General features: G+C 47.4%; 1 protein-coding gene across 3 annotated transcripts in view; it reads left to right on the forward strand.

The window, feature by feature from the left end:
- The window catches only part of PARVB (parvin beta), a 97,136-nt gene that overhangs the window by 50,563 nt on the left and 31,922 nt on the right, over positions 1-14,651 (forward strand). Inside the window, exon 2 of one of the 3 annotated variants that reach the window (XM_083440901.1) lies at positions 3,484-3,614. In XM_083440901.1, the coding sequence (XP_083297027.1) occupies positions 3,500-3,614 (115 nt within the window). In that variant the 5' untranslated portion in view covers positions 3,484-3,499. Of the gene's footprint in view, positions 1-3,107; positions 3,615-12,584; positions 12,726-14,651 lie in introns of those variants that run through there. The other 2 variants (XM_083440900.1, XM_083440903.1) reach the window with 2 other exon arrangements.

The raw sequence follows: 14,651 nt of genomic DNA on the forward strand, positions 1-14,651 counted from the left end.
CACAAATAAAACTTGTGTGTGGTATAGCTGAAGGTGTTATCAGGGCAGGCCAGTTAACTCGCCCTTTGAGAAGAATGAGTGGAGGAGCCACAGCTCTGCTGCGCGTGTGCTAGGAGGGGCATAATATTGTATTACTGTACTTGGGTTTGCATCTGTGATCCTACCTGGAAACAAAGCTCCATGGAAACATTGACTATGTTGATATGTTTAGATTAAAGGAGTAAAGCAGAAAGAACAACATTATCTAGGAATGTCATAAAGAGGGAAAAATCCAAAATCTAAAGAGTGCAGTGATTGTATCAAACTCAAAAAATAAGGAAGTTGTGGTGTGATGGAGGGAAGTCGAGGGGTGTGGTGGTGGAAAGTGATTGTGGGCAGGAAGGATTTATGTTTGTGTAAATAATAGTGCATTTCTGTGTGCTTTTGTTTGGGTAGCATGTACGTTTCTTTTGCTCCTTTTTGTATTAAAAAACCCCTCAAAAATTAAAAGGAAAAAAAGAAAGTGAGGGTTAGGGTTGGCTCACACATGCATTTCATATCACTTGGTGCCACACAGTTGAATGTATGAACGGGCTCTTATCAAAAAGCACAGTGTTTGAGGCAGCATGACAAGTTCTGCCCATGGCTATTTATTTTTTTTGACTGCTATTCACAAATGTGAATAAAATGCTGGAGGCTGTTTTTAGGTACAAGTTAAACACGTTTAGGGTTTGGTATCCAAATTGAAAGGGCTTGCTTTGCAGATGTGTGAGCAGAGACGGTTTTTCAGGGCGTATCAAAACATTTCTCGAGGGAAAGGAAACTGTTTAGATGACTAACGGAGTTTCTTCCTGCTCTGCTATTTTAGATCCTGACTTTGTTGCTCAGCAGTCCCTCTTCCATTAAAGAGGAACTAAACGCTTGGTATCTCACTCATCTTCACTTGACACAAGCCCTACACTTTCTACGGTGTGGGTGACTTGCAAAGAGAAGCAACAGCTAGGCCCAGACAGGGCTGCTCTTCCTCTGCTTTCAGTTACAGGAGCACCTTTGACTCTCTAAAGGCAGGGAAAGCTCGGGGCATTGTGTCTCATCTTTATATGATGGCAAATGCACTCTTAAGCTTTTAATTATATTATCCAGTTATATAGTAAGAAATTGCTGGATCAGGCTAATGATCCATTTAGTCCAGCATCCTGTTCTCACAGATGCTAACCAGATATCTGTATTAGTCCAGTAATGATGCACAGTATGTGCATTCTTTAATTTTAGCAATAATTGTATAATTCCAGTTAATTTCAGTTTACTGTGACTTTTCTTCTATGCATCACCATAACTTATTTTCTGTTAAGATGATCCTGAGGCCTGGGCAGTGGTCCCATTCAAACAGCTCAGAATGGCTAACATCGTACTAGCAGTGATGGAGATGGGAGGTGATGATGATTGAGAAGGAGAATCTTCTAAAGCTTGACCAGGAAAGAAGCAGTGCAAGGAAGCCAATACGCAGGTTTCCTCTTTGCAAGGTGGCCACTGGTATTAGAGTCACAAGCAGTATACCTGGCATTAGTAGGTGGAGAAAAATGCATTGCTCACTACTGGTGATGTAACAGGTGCTGTCCAATAGGTGCCCATGGCACACATGCAACTGCGTTCCACACAACACTCTTAAATCTCATTTCCCCTACCATCTTGGGAATGAGCCTCATTTTCCTAGCAATAAGACTGGTGATATCCCAGTCACTTCCTTGTCATAAGAAATTTGGATAGCTACATTTGTTGCATTCTAACGGAAATTTTCCTTGTTCTGTTCACATTATCTACAGCTTTGGCAAAGGCAAGAAACGCTATGTTGATAAGCATGCAGCTTCATGATGATCGTAGAGTTGGTAGGAATCCCAAGGGTCATCTAGTCCAACCCCCTGCAATGCAGAAACCACTGCTAACCACCATGACTGATGGCCATCCAAACTGCTTAAAAACCTCCAAGGAATCACACACACATATAATGTGTGTCACTGCTACATATTGTGAAATGATATTTTGCATGGGTCATAGCATTACCAAAAGGTGTGGGGAAAGGGTGATGGGAACACTTGTAGAGGCCTCCCTAGGTGGTGTTCCGATACCCCCCCCCCCAAAAAAGTGACTAGACAAACATAGAAGACATCTGAAGGCAGCCTTGAATAGGGAAGTTTTTTAAATGTTTTATTATGTTTCTATATTTGTTGGAAGCTGCCCAGAGTGCCTGGGGCATCCCAGTCCGATGGATGGGGTCATAGGATCATAGAATTGGAAGGGACCCTGAGGATCATCTAGTCCAGGGGTCTGCAACCCGCGGCTCCGGAGCCGCATGTGGCTCTTTTACACCTTTGCCGCGGCTCCGGGGCGGATACTAGCGAGGGGAGGAGGCGCATTGTGCGCCCCGACACTCCCCACTGTGGCGGGCGCTGTACTGGCTGTGACATTGCATGGGGGCGGTGCGTGCGTTAGTCACGCACCGTCCCGATGTCACCTTCCCGCCCACCCGCTACATTGTGAGGGGCATGTACGTTGGTCACTGCATTGAAAGGGGGCATGTATGCTGGTCACTGTTTTGAAGGAGAGTGAAGAACCCACACACAAAAAAGGCAACTTGTTAATTTAATGTTTATTTCTATGTGGAATAATTCTGAAGGGTCAAACAAAGAAATAATAAAAAGTTGACAAAAAAAGTTATTTTTATAATGACGAGTTTTGCGGCTCCCAGTTGTTTTTTCTTCGGAAACGGGTCCAAGTGGCTCTTTTTGTCTTAAAGGTTGCAGACCCCTGATCTAGTCCAACCCCCTGCAATGCAGGAATACGCAGATGTCCCATACAGGGATCGAACCTGCAACCTTGGCATTATCAGCACCACACTCTAACCAACTGAGCCGTGACAACAACAACAGGATGTCCCTATTTTCATCGGCGAAATCCTGCTTAATAGTTTTGCCACTGTGGAAGAAGATAAACGTGCGCGCGCAAGGAGAGTCCAGCATTCCTTTTGCAGGGCACTCGCTCAGTCTCTGAACTCGTCCCCTTCCCCCTTCTCCTGGCAGAATGGCACTCGGCACATGCCCAGAGGAACCACCGACCTGGGTTCCGTTTTCTTCTCCTTTTTAAAGAAAGCGACGAGCCAGGCACGTGCTCAGAGCCACTCCCCCCGTTATTCTTTGTTAAGGCGTTTGCTTCCCCTCGAAGGAAAGCCTTTGCTCCCGGCTGCGGAGCCGAAGGTGCGGGCGACGGAGAAGCCTCGGACCCGCCCCTCGGCCTCCCACGCCATCGGCGGGCGGGCGCTGCGCTCTCTGGGCAGACCCTCCGGCGGGGATGCGCCCTTGCGCGCGCGCATTGCGCCCCGCCTCCCCTCACGTTGCCCTTGGCCGCGCCGGTGCGCCCCGCGGCGGGCTGCGTGTCTCCCGGCTGCCGGCGCCGCTGCTGCGGGCCTCTGGGCGCCCTCCCTCCGCGCCTCGCCGCCGCCGCCTCCGGCGTCCCGGGCGCGCCCATGTCCTCCACGCCGGTGCGCTCGCCCCCCCTGCGGCCGCACAGGATGAAGAAGGACGAGTCCTTCCTGGGCAAGCTCGGCGGGACGCTGGCCAGGAAGAAGAAAGCCCGAGAGGGTGAGCGGGGCGCCGGGAGGGCTGGCGGGGGGCACGGGCTCGGGGCGCCCGGAGGACCAGGCGGGCTTCCGTGTGGGGTGGGGGGGGACTCGGGGCTGCCCCAGAAGGAAGCCTCTCCTCGAGGAAGCGGGCAGGGGATCGCAGCTCGGAATGCGGAGCTCCCAGCCCGGCCCGCCGCCCTCTGATTATTTCCAGTTGTCTGGAAACTTTCCTCGCGGCGCGGCTGGGTTTCTCGTGGAGGTGGCCAGGCAGGACAATGGAACGGGAAGGGGGCTGAGGAGAAGTTTCCCCGGAGTTCTCTTCTGTCTCCGGTAAGATGAGTGAGGCTTCCGTGGGGTGATGGAGTTGTGCCACATGACTGTGCCACCCAGTGGCATAGCGTGGGTTGTCAGCACCCGGGGCAAGGCAAGTAATTTGCGCCCCCTAACCCGTGATGCCAGGTAGGGGCAGAGAGCTGCGAGTGCGAGGGCGCCCCCCCAGATGTTGCGCCCAGTGCGGCCGGCCCCCCTGCACCCCCCACGCTACGCCACTGGTGCCACCTGGCGCAACGGGCTCCCCTTGGAAGAGCAGCTCAGATCTCACTTGCGCTCCAAATGGGTAGCTCTGTTTGTAAACCCCTGTATCTTCCTGCCTCTTCAATTTGGGAGTACAGTGGTACCTCGGGTTACATATGCTTCGGGTTACAGACTCCGCTAACCCAGAAATAGTGCTTCAGGTTAAGAACTTTGCTTCAGGATGAGAACAGAAATCATGCTCCGGCGGCGTGGCGGCAGCAGGAGGCCTCATTAGCTAAAGTGGTGCTTCAGGTTAAGAACAGTTTCAGGTTAAGTACGGACCTCCAGAACAAATTAAGTACTTAACCCAAGGTACCACTGTAATGATGCCTTTCTCCCGCACACGGTTGTTGTAAAGGTGATCAGGAAATGATATTATTGGTGATTTGCGAGGAGCGAGACAGGTCCCCACCCTTCTTTGGAGGGCTTCCATGTCTTGGATAGGTGCACTGCAGGCAGAAATGGCAGGGGAAGCTTTTCCTGCCATGGTATCATAGAATCATAGAGTTGGGAGGGACCCCTAGGGTCATCTAGAACAACCCCTTGCAATGCTGGAGTCTCAACACATGGTCACCCATCCAATGAAAAACTTTTTTTTATTGTTGCTGCTAAAGGCACAGATGGAAGCACGTTCGGGGAAAGACTTGGTGCTTCAAATATAGGTCATGATTAGTGTAGAGAGACGACTTATCAAAGTATGCAAGAGGCTAGCAGACTCACACACATATACTGCGAGGGCCTAGAATAAAAGGGTGGGGGAGGGTGGAGGGTTCCCCACACTCTCTTTAGAGAGAAGGGAAGCATTGAACAAGCCATTCTTTGAAATCCTTACATAAGTAAATCAGAATCCTTTGACTAATTTCACATTGTAGTCGAGACATACCGTATTATTTGCTCTATAAGACTCACTTTTTCCCTCCTAAAAAGTAAGGGGAAATGTGTGTGCGTCTTATGGAGCGAATGCAGGCTGCGCAGCTATCCCAGAAGCCAGAACAGCAAGAGGGATTGCTGCTTTCACTGCGCAGCTGTTCTGGCTTCTGAGATTCAGAATATTTTTTTCTTGTTTTCCTCCTCCAAAAACTAGGTGCGTCTTGTGGTCTGGTGTGTCTTATAGAGCAAAAAATACGGTATTTAAATGGATGTATTTCTTAACCACCCCAGAAATTGGAACAAGTGCTCCATAAACAGCAAATATGATTTAACCTCTGCACAGACTTTGTGCAAACAGATGGGGATGGATGCTCAACAAACCGCTTGTCTGAAGGAGTCCTTGCTGGAGCAGGATGCGGCCTTGCACAGCTACAGCTCTCCTCGCCATGGGACATACCTGAGGGCCAGAGATTTCCTGTCCCTGAGCTAAATCTCATTGCATCTTACTACCACCTGATGGGGGTTTAAGCATGGGTGGAAAAGTTGCTTGTCAAAAAGATACCCTTGAGCTAAACCCAACTCCAAAAAATTGCTCTACTCTATCTTGAAATGGGGTTCATTGCATACCAGAAACTGGATACCACCATTGCATAGGCTAGTGGTATTTTCTCTCCACCTCCCCAGCTCCAGGTTATTTATATGCAACTTTTTTCACAAGTAAATCTGTTCTCAAAGCTGTTCACAGCGGGAAAAGTGGCTTACACCTCCCAGTCCTATTCAATGTGAAGAAACAGGGTGGCATTGGGTGTCTTTTAGGGCACATTCCCCATTCATACGGGGCAATTGTGATGCCAGCAGATCTGATAAGTGCCTTGCAGACAGAAGGTCGCAGGTTCAGTCCTTGGTGTACTGGGATAGACTTCTGCCTGAAAACCTGGAGGACTCCTGTTGGTCAGCGGGTAGAGTAGACTGTCCTGAGTTAGAAGGAGCAACTTACCATATTTTTTGCTCTATAAGACTCACTTTTTCCCTCCTAAAAAATAAGGGGAAATGTGTGTGCGTCTTATGGAGCGAATGCAGGCTGCACAGCTATCCCAGAAGCCAGAACAGCAAGAGGGATTGCTGCTTTCACTGCGCAGCGATCCCTCTTGCTGTTCTGGCTTCTGAGATTCAGAATATATTTTTTCTTGTTTTCCTCCTCCAAAAACTAGGTGCGTCTTCTGGTCTGGTGCGTCTTATAGAGCGAAAAATACGGTACTTTGAGGGAAGCTGCCCAGAGTGGCTGAGGCAACCTATTCAGATGGGTAGGGAACAAATTATTAATAAATTTCCAAGTCATAAGTTGAGTTTGTTGTTGTGAAAGTTACACAGGGTTTAGAAAAATGTTGCAATGAACACAAGAGGACTAAGCTGCAGTCAACTGGCAGGAAATCCAGCAGTCACTTCCTTCAGTTGTGTCTGTTTTGATTTCTTAGCTGATCAAATATGTTCTTGGCTTTGATGTAAAAGATTGGGGAAGTGTTACCAGCATTCTTTTGAATGGCTATTAAAACAACTCATTTTAAATGAACTTAACAGTGGAGCACTTAGGTCCTATTTAAAGGTAATGCCTTGTAAGAAAACTCATCTGTTTCCTGGACTTCCTTGCCTACACTTAGTGTTGGCGTGCCAGGGGAGCATGGCACCAGCATGTGACCATTGCAAGCAGAACAGTTGAACTTTAAGCATGGAACCAGTTTCATGCACCAAAGGCTGCCCAAGATGGCATCTGAATTAGGATATTTACTTGGGAAAATTCTGCAGATTTTCCAGGGACTTGTTTAGGATTGCACCCTGATGGAGCCTGACCTTAAACATGTTCCCTTGGAAATTAAGTCCCACTGAGTGCAGGAGGACTTACTCCGTTGTAAGCATGCTGAGAACTGTAGTTTTCATTGCCTCTTAATTTCAAGAAGATAAACACAAGCGCATAGCTTCCCAATGTGGATCAAAGGAAGTTTCTTCCCCCCCCTCCCTTTCCTGCCGGACTTCCTAGCTCGCCACATTTCCTTTCATTATTAACATTTTAAAATGCAAAGGTTTGCAGCTGTTTTCTCTAGATCATCTGTTCCCAAGCTGTAAAACGATGTGCATGGAGCTGGGGCTTAATTTGATCCAGTGCTTGCCAGCAGTGATGGAAAGACCCGCTCAAGGTTATTGGCCATTAATCTGTTGTTCAGTTTCCCATACAGACCAATGCTGGTGTGTCAGTTTGGCCTTTGTGCCCTTTCTGATGCCCTGGGTCAAGGGTCAGCAAACTTTTTCAGCAGGGTGCCGGTCCACTGTCCCTCAGACCTTGTGGGGGGCCGGACTATATTTTTTTTGGGGGGGGGAGAGAACGAATTCCTATGCCCCACAAATAACCCAGAGATGCATTCTAAATAAAAACACACATTCTACTCATGTGAAAACACGCTGATTCCTGGACTGTCCGCGAGCCAGATTGAGAAGGCGACTGGGCTGGCCCTGGCCCCCGGGCCTTAGTTTGCCTACCCATGCGCCTAGGCCATAGAAAGGTGTCAGCCGAGGGTAGGGTGAGTGATTGTCTGAACGCAATGGGCCTCATACACAGTTGCAGAGGAATTATTGGTCCTCAGTGGGAAGGCAGCAAATTGACCAGAACAGTCAACTGTATGTGGATACGCACAAGATTCTTTAATGTTTGTTTCTCATGACCCACTGACTTAGGCTTGCGGGATCTACTTTGTGTTTTATTTGAACCTTATGATCCAGCAATAAGAGCCAGGTGCGGAAGATAAACACTCCGAATTAAAGAGCTGGGTGTGTTTGAGCAGCTGCTGAGCAGAGGCTTTGAGTGCCAGGATGGACCTGGGTCCACAGTCCTTCTGCCCACAAATCAGTTCTTTGACTTTTCTTTGTTTCAGCTGATTAATTTCCATTTGGGATTCATTTTCTTGTTGCCATTGTCAAAGAATTGGGAGCCAGAAATCTTGGCCTATTTACTGTACATTAGCCAGAGATCTCTCAGGAGATCCCAATCTATGGCCTCCCACTCTTGCACTAACTGGTCTCCCATGTATTGCTGTGGTGTCCATGCACATGCATTTAAAATTACTGTGCCATGACCATCCCAGGAACCCTTTGTCTTTAGAGAAGATCTTCCCTGATCTTTCCTTTCCGGAGAGTCCCAAGGCAGGCAGTTCACACTTTAGTCGCCTACCTTAAATGTGATCTCTTGCTTGTGGAGTAAAGGTTTGTGTGAAGCAGTCTAATTTGAAAGCTGAATGGAACAACAGGTGAATGTGGTGTTGTTTATGTGAAGGTTCTTCGTGGGTTGTAAAAGTTTGCCTTGTAACCGAGCACGCACAGTCCATAATCCTGATTCCTGTGAATTTATTGCTGCACTCAGCAACTGCCAAGTGCGCTGGGTTCTGCTGAGTTTGGCTGTTGTTTTGCCAGGTTGTGTTATGAGCGCAGCTTTTTGGCTAGAGGAATCTTCTCAGCTGAATTGATGCCGCTTCTTTAATTAGCTGGGAGCAGAGTGGACTTCCTTAGTAAGCAGCATTGTGCTGTTTTCTTTTCTTTTGATAGGAGTAGCTTAACCAACGAGGCTGAATTTGGGTTTAGGCTGTTGAAGTGGTTAAGTGGGGAAACACAAGGGATGGCAAAAGAGGAGGGTTTGCAATGGGTGCATGTGAACAAAAGCAACTGCAGGCTTTGTTACGCTTGGATGCTGCTGCTGCGGCTACATTTCTATCGCCCCTTTCTTCCAAGGAGCTCAAGGGGATGCCCATAGCTTATGTTCTTTTCATTTTATCTTCACAACAGCCTGTGAGATAGGATACAGCGATGGAGACAGTGTCTGGCCCGATGTCACCCAGTGGACTTCATGGCTGAGTGGGGAGTTGAGTCCAGTGGCGTAGTGTGGGGGGTGCAGGGGGGGGGCGGCCGCACCGGGCGCAACATCGGGGGGGGGGCGGACTCGCACTCGCAGCTCTCTGCCCCTACCTGGCTCACTCTCTCTCACTGCAGTGCTGGCTGTGCAAATCCGATCCGAGCCCCCGGGTCGCCGCCCACTGTGGAGGGGAGGGTGCCAGGCGTGCGGTGCGGAGAGAGAGCGAGGGACTATCTGGGGGAGGGACAGTGCAGTGGGGGGGGGCGCAAATTACTTGCCTTGCCCCGGGTGCTGACAACCCACGCTATGCCACTGGTTGAGTCCTGGTCTCCCAGGTCCTGGTCCAGCACTAACCACTATACCTGAGATTTAGAACTATGGGGTCAAATGAAAACCAATAACCCCCCCTCCCAGAAACACTTTTAAAAAGCCATAAAAGGCCTGGCTAGAAAGAAACATTTTTGCCTGGTGCAGCAGAATCAAGGACCAGGGATGATGGGAGTTGTAGTCCAACAGCTTCTGGATGGCCACAGCTTCCACTTCCCCGATGCAAAGTAATGTTAAAGTAAAAAGTGCTTTTGAACATGCAGAGTCCCTGAGACATTGCCCCCCCCCCCACCTGACACGGTCCAGCCTGATGTGGCACAGCAGAAGCCACGTTTTACCAGACCTGGTGAGAGCTACCTGGCCATGAAGAGATGGCATGTAGAGAGTCTACAAAGGGGGTTGTTTTGATGGACAGTATTGATTTTGAAATACAGCACTGAGGCATCTTTCATTTACAGACTTAGCAAATTGCTTGGGCTTCTCGGCATTGCAAGCTTTTGTGTAAGCATAGCAGATAGAATGCTGGACTTGGATCAGGAGACCTGGATTCAAATCCTTGATTAGCTATGAAGTCTATATGGTGACCTTGGGCCAGTCTCCAAATTTCTACCATATTTATCTCGTTGGCTGTTGTGAGGATAAATTGGAATAACCTTACAAGGATATTACCCAGGATAATCCCCAATCATTAATGACAAAATTAGCATGGGTAGTAAAGATGTACTTTATTTTAAGTGTGAGTGTGTGTGTATGAGAAAGGAAGCATTTTGTCTCTGGTTTCACTGAGATAATTTTCTCCCTTCTTTATTTTTCTTTTGACCACATAGTGGAAAATTCCGCAGAAGTTCCTTGGCTATAAAACACACACACACACACACACACCCCGTATGTTAAACATCCACTATACTAAAGTGTGTATGTTGGGGGGGGGGGGAGAGGCTGATACAGTAGTTCAAATGCATTTTGAAATTTCATTGTCCTCTATCTTAATGCAACATTGGGATTGGATTAGAAAGGCGTGGTTCAAATGTGGGCACGCAATTTGGAGACCACCTGCCTTTTACAAGTTACAATTTGAAGAGTTAAACTATGAAACCCAAAGCACAGAAAGAGACTTTCAGAAGCTTAGAGAGAAACTTTCAGAATCTGGCTTGGGCAGAGTCTTTCTGTGGCTTCCCCTGGTTATAGTAGAAGAGTGGAGAATTAGTAAATATGCCGCAGAGACTGAACCTGGGAGCTATCCTATGTCACATCGCTAAAAACCCAATTCAGTAGAACTGGAGGAAGCCATTAAGTACAGTGGTGCCCCGCAAGACAAATGCCTCGCAAGACGGAAAACCTGCTAGACGAAAGGGTTTTCCGTTTTTCAATGCGCTTCGCAGGACGAATTTCCCTATGGGCTTGCTTTGCAAGACGAAAATGTCTTGCGAGTCTTGAGATTTTTTTTCGCTCCCCACCCCCTTTTTCTAAGCCGCTAAGCCGCTAATAGCCTTTTAGCAGCTAATCCGCTAATCCCTTAAGCCTTTAATAGCCGCTAAACTGCTAATAGCGCTAATCTGCTAATCCGCTAATAGGGTTGCTTCGCAAGACGAAAAAACCGCTAGACGAAGAGACTCGCAGAATGAATTAATTTCGTCTTGCGAGGCACCACTGTAATGCATGTTTACTCATAATTAAGTCTCATTGTGTTCAGTGGGGCTTCTTCCCAGGAAGTGTGTTTAGGATTGCACCCATCAAATGATGGTTTGCTCCACATCAGGATAGGGAGCTTTGAATCCCCCTCAAGCGTAGGCAAAAGGGAGTTGGGATGCTGTGAGCTCAAGGCTTGCTTCTGCTCACTTGTTTCTGAATAGATTGGTTGTGTGTACTTTTTCCTGGCTCTTCTGTTGGGATACAACTTTCACCCCTTTGCTAAGTCCTCAACTTTATCATCTGTTCGCTTTGTCTGGAAATGATGTCTAAGCTTCACTGAGAGACAGTTGCTGTTATGCCTGAAATAATTTTCACATTGCTCTGCTGCATTTGGAGAATGTACTGCAGTGATAATGGGCTCAAAAACTCTCCTGCCAAGAAAGGAACTTGGAAAGTGTAAGAAAGTAACGGGAGGTGGGGAGGGGGGGGGGGGAATCTCCAGAACTGTGAAATAAAATTGTACAGCTCTCTTATTTTATCCCAGGCTCAGTGAGACTTATTTTCTACATAAGTCCATTAAATTCCTACTACAGTCATACCTCATGTTACGTTACTTTCTTTCAGGTTACGTCCAAGTACTAGAAAGGGTTACTTCTGGGTTTCACCACTCGTGCATGCGCAGACACGCAAAATGACGTCATGCGCAGAAGCAGCGGGTTGCAACCCACGCGTACGCAGACGCTCCACTGTGGGTTGTGTTCTTTTCATGTTGCGAACTGGCTTCTGGAACGGATCCCGTTCGCAACCAGAGGTTCCACTGTAATGCCATTCAGACATTTGGGGATCTTGAGGAAAGAGTGCCAAAATTAAATAACCTGGTTTACTAACTAGGGGAGCCTGTGTTTTACTGGTCTTTTCTTGGTCTTAGCATCTAGTCTGCTAGATGACATCACAAGGGATCGTTGCCTTAGGAGAGCGAGAAAAATTCTCAGGGATGACTCACACCCCGGGCATCACCTCTTCTACCTTCGGGCAGGAGATATAGAAGTATAATCAGCCGTACCAACAGGCTAAAAAATAGCTTCTGTCCGTGGGCTGTTAGGCTGTTGAACAAAAAATAACATAGTGAAATTGACTTGCAAGATGGTGTGTTGTTTGATAAGAGATTGAGTGTTTGGGGATGATGACGATGGAGGCTTGTTTAATTTCATTGTACACAGGTTGTACAATGACAATAAAGGTGCCTTCCCAGGTAACTAGCAGAGCATAGCAAAACCCATGGCACAATGCCATTGCTTTCTTTTTCAGCTGCTGTATCCTGGTGAGCATCTCTGGTGGCCTAACCATGGTTCAGCAAGGCTGTTGGATTTGCACATAACACCAAGGCAATGTTAGAAAACAAGCCATGGCTCATAAGCCAACAGCAAACCATGGCTTAACATTGTGCTTTGCTGCCAGAAAGCAAGCCATGGTTAGCCTCTTGGATGGGTTCAGACATTCAGACAAATTACACTTTGGCTAAATCAGCTGTGGCTTATCATATGTGCAAGCCAGGCCATTATTCCCAAACTTGCCAGGCCTGGCTGGTTGCAGCTTGCTGGGGGGGAAATGCACATAAACAGGAGAAGGGTGGAGCATGTTTTATCATCTTCTGCCTAGCCTTCCTGCACAGTCACTTCTGTTCCCCAAACTGTGCCTTATCCTTCAAATTCTTAACAATTACCCAAGATGTTGCAAGTAATGCATTACAGTTGGACTTCTGCAAACTGAAGCAGGGGTGGAAGCAACTTTTGTCCTTTCTCCCTGACCTCGGATTGACCATCCTTTTTAGCAGTGAGTTTTGTGGTCTTGTAATGATTTATTTCTCCTCCTTCCTTTTGCTTGGGAAGACTTTTAAGCTGTTGCAGTGTAGATGTGTGTTCCTTTGCATCACATCTAGACAACGATGTTCTGTGGAAACATGGGGCTTTTCCAGGTTGAATGGGTCTGATGCTGTTGCTGAACTGGTGAACTTGATCAAAAGAGCTTATTTACAAGAGCCACCAGCTGTAATCTTGGGGAGAACTGATCCTAACATATGCCCAGCTTCTTGGGAATATAAAAGAATAGGGAGCTGAGGTTGCTTACTGCATTCCAGATACAGAGTTAATTTGATAAAACCGGGCTGAATGTGCTTTGGGTTGTTGGCTGGTGTCATGGAGGCGCAGTTTGCTCATCATTGGCTCTTAAACAGCCCCCCCTTTTGTTTTGGAGGTTAAGAGGGAAAAATGAAAATGGGCAAAGTGATATGATCACTTTGTGGAGTTTTGATCTGTGCTAGTTTGTTCACAAATGGAATTCAACTCTTCATGAGCCAAAGGATTTATAAGTCTGAACGATGATAACTGTTACCACCAACGTCCGCGGCAGTTTCCAGAGTGACACCGCCAAATGAAAGGGCTCTGCCCTGAGCAGCTTACAAACTAGTAGGTTTTTCCTGAGGGTTAGGCAAATGGGGGAAAGAAAGCAGCACCGGTAATAAGGGATGTATATGAGAAAGTTCCGTTGTATCAATCTAAGCTTTATTGCAGGTGGCGGATAGGGATTGAGATGGCCATGCCAAGGGCCTCATGGGAAAAGGGGGGTTTGAAGAGGGGGGGGGGACATTCTGTTGCCAGAATGGTGCCCTCCAGCTACTGTTGGACTGGAGCTCTCAGCCGCTGCAGGCAGCATGGCCAGCAATGTTAGGATAATAGTCTGCCAACATTTGTAGGGCACTAGACTGACTACCTTGATGTAGCCGTTCCTCCCTCCCCCCACAGATATTTATTAAAGTTTTCACAATCCAATAAAAATAGATTCTAGAACAAATAGAATCAAAAGACAAGAAAGAGAGGAGAGATCGAACAAGAAAAGAAAGGGGGAAAGAAAGAAGGAGGAGAAGAAAGGAACAGAGAAATAAGAAACGCAAAATCAACACCAGTAATGATCATAATAAAACACATAATTATATGTATATAGCCCTCTGTCATAACCTTCAATCCACATACAAAGAAGTGAGTTTTCCAGTGGATGTAGCTCTTCGTGGAGAGAGTTGCGGTTCTTGGAGGGAGCGCCATCTCATTCACTCTGTGGTCTCAAAGTGCTTTGGAAACCATGGCCAGCCAATTCGGAGACAGACAGAAAGGTACAAAGAAGCACAGAAACTGCACTGGGTGTTGCTCATGTACCCAAATTGCAATTTCAAGTCTCTCCAGGATGGAGGTGGTACCTGTTTCCATTCTGCAAATGGAGAAAAATGAGGCAAAGGTTGTCAGTTGATGGGATTTACTGTTTGTAAACATCTCAATTCTTCTGGTTACCTGCAAGGAGTAAAAATCTCCAGGTGATCAGACTTTTGAACATGGGCGATGAGCTGGTCCTTGCTTTCTCTCATGTCTCCTGTCTGTCAGAAATGACTGACAGATGCCAGCAGGTGGGCTGGAAGAGAACCCAACAGAGGGCTGGTTACTTTGAGGGACCTCTTTGCAAGACTCTCTTTGACACGGCCAGGAAGTTCGCTACTGCAACTCTTCAAGAGAGCCGCAATTATCCTTTATGCTCTCCTAAAAGCCTGGCAGGGCACCATTGCAGCTTCACTTAGGCGGAAGATACTGTGTCCTCTGTCCCATAATTAGCCTCTCTATTCAACATCATCCTGACAGCTGCTGTTTTCCAATACTGCGGGGTTCAGACCTTGGATCAGAAATAACTGCAGCTAAAATTAAATAGCAGTTATCA

The sequence above is a fragment of the Podarcis tiliguerta genome, assembly GCF_965153285.1.
Source record: "Podarcis tiliguerta genome assembly, chromosome: 5".
NCBI lineage: Eukaryota > Metazoa > Chordata > Lepidosauria > Squamata > Lacertidae > Podarcis > Podarcis tiliguerta.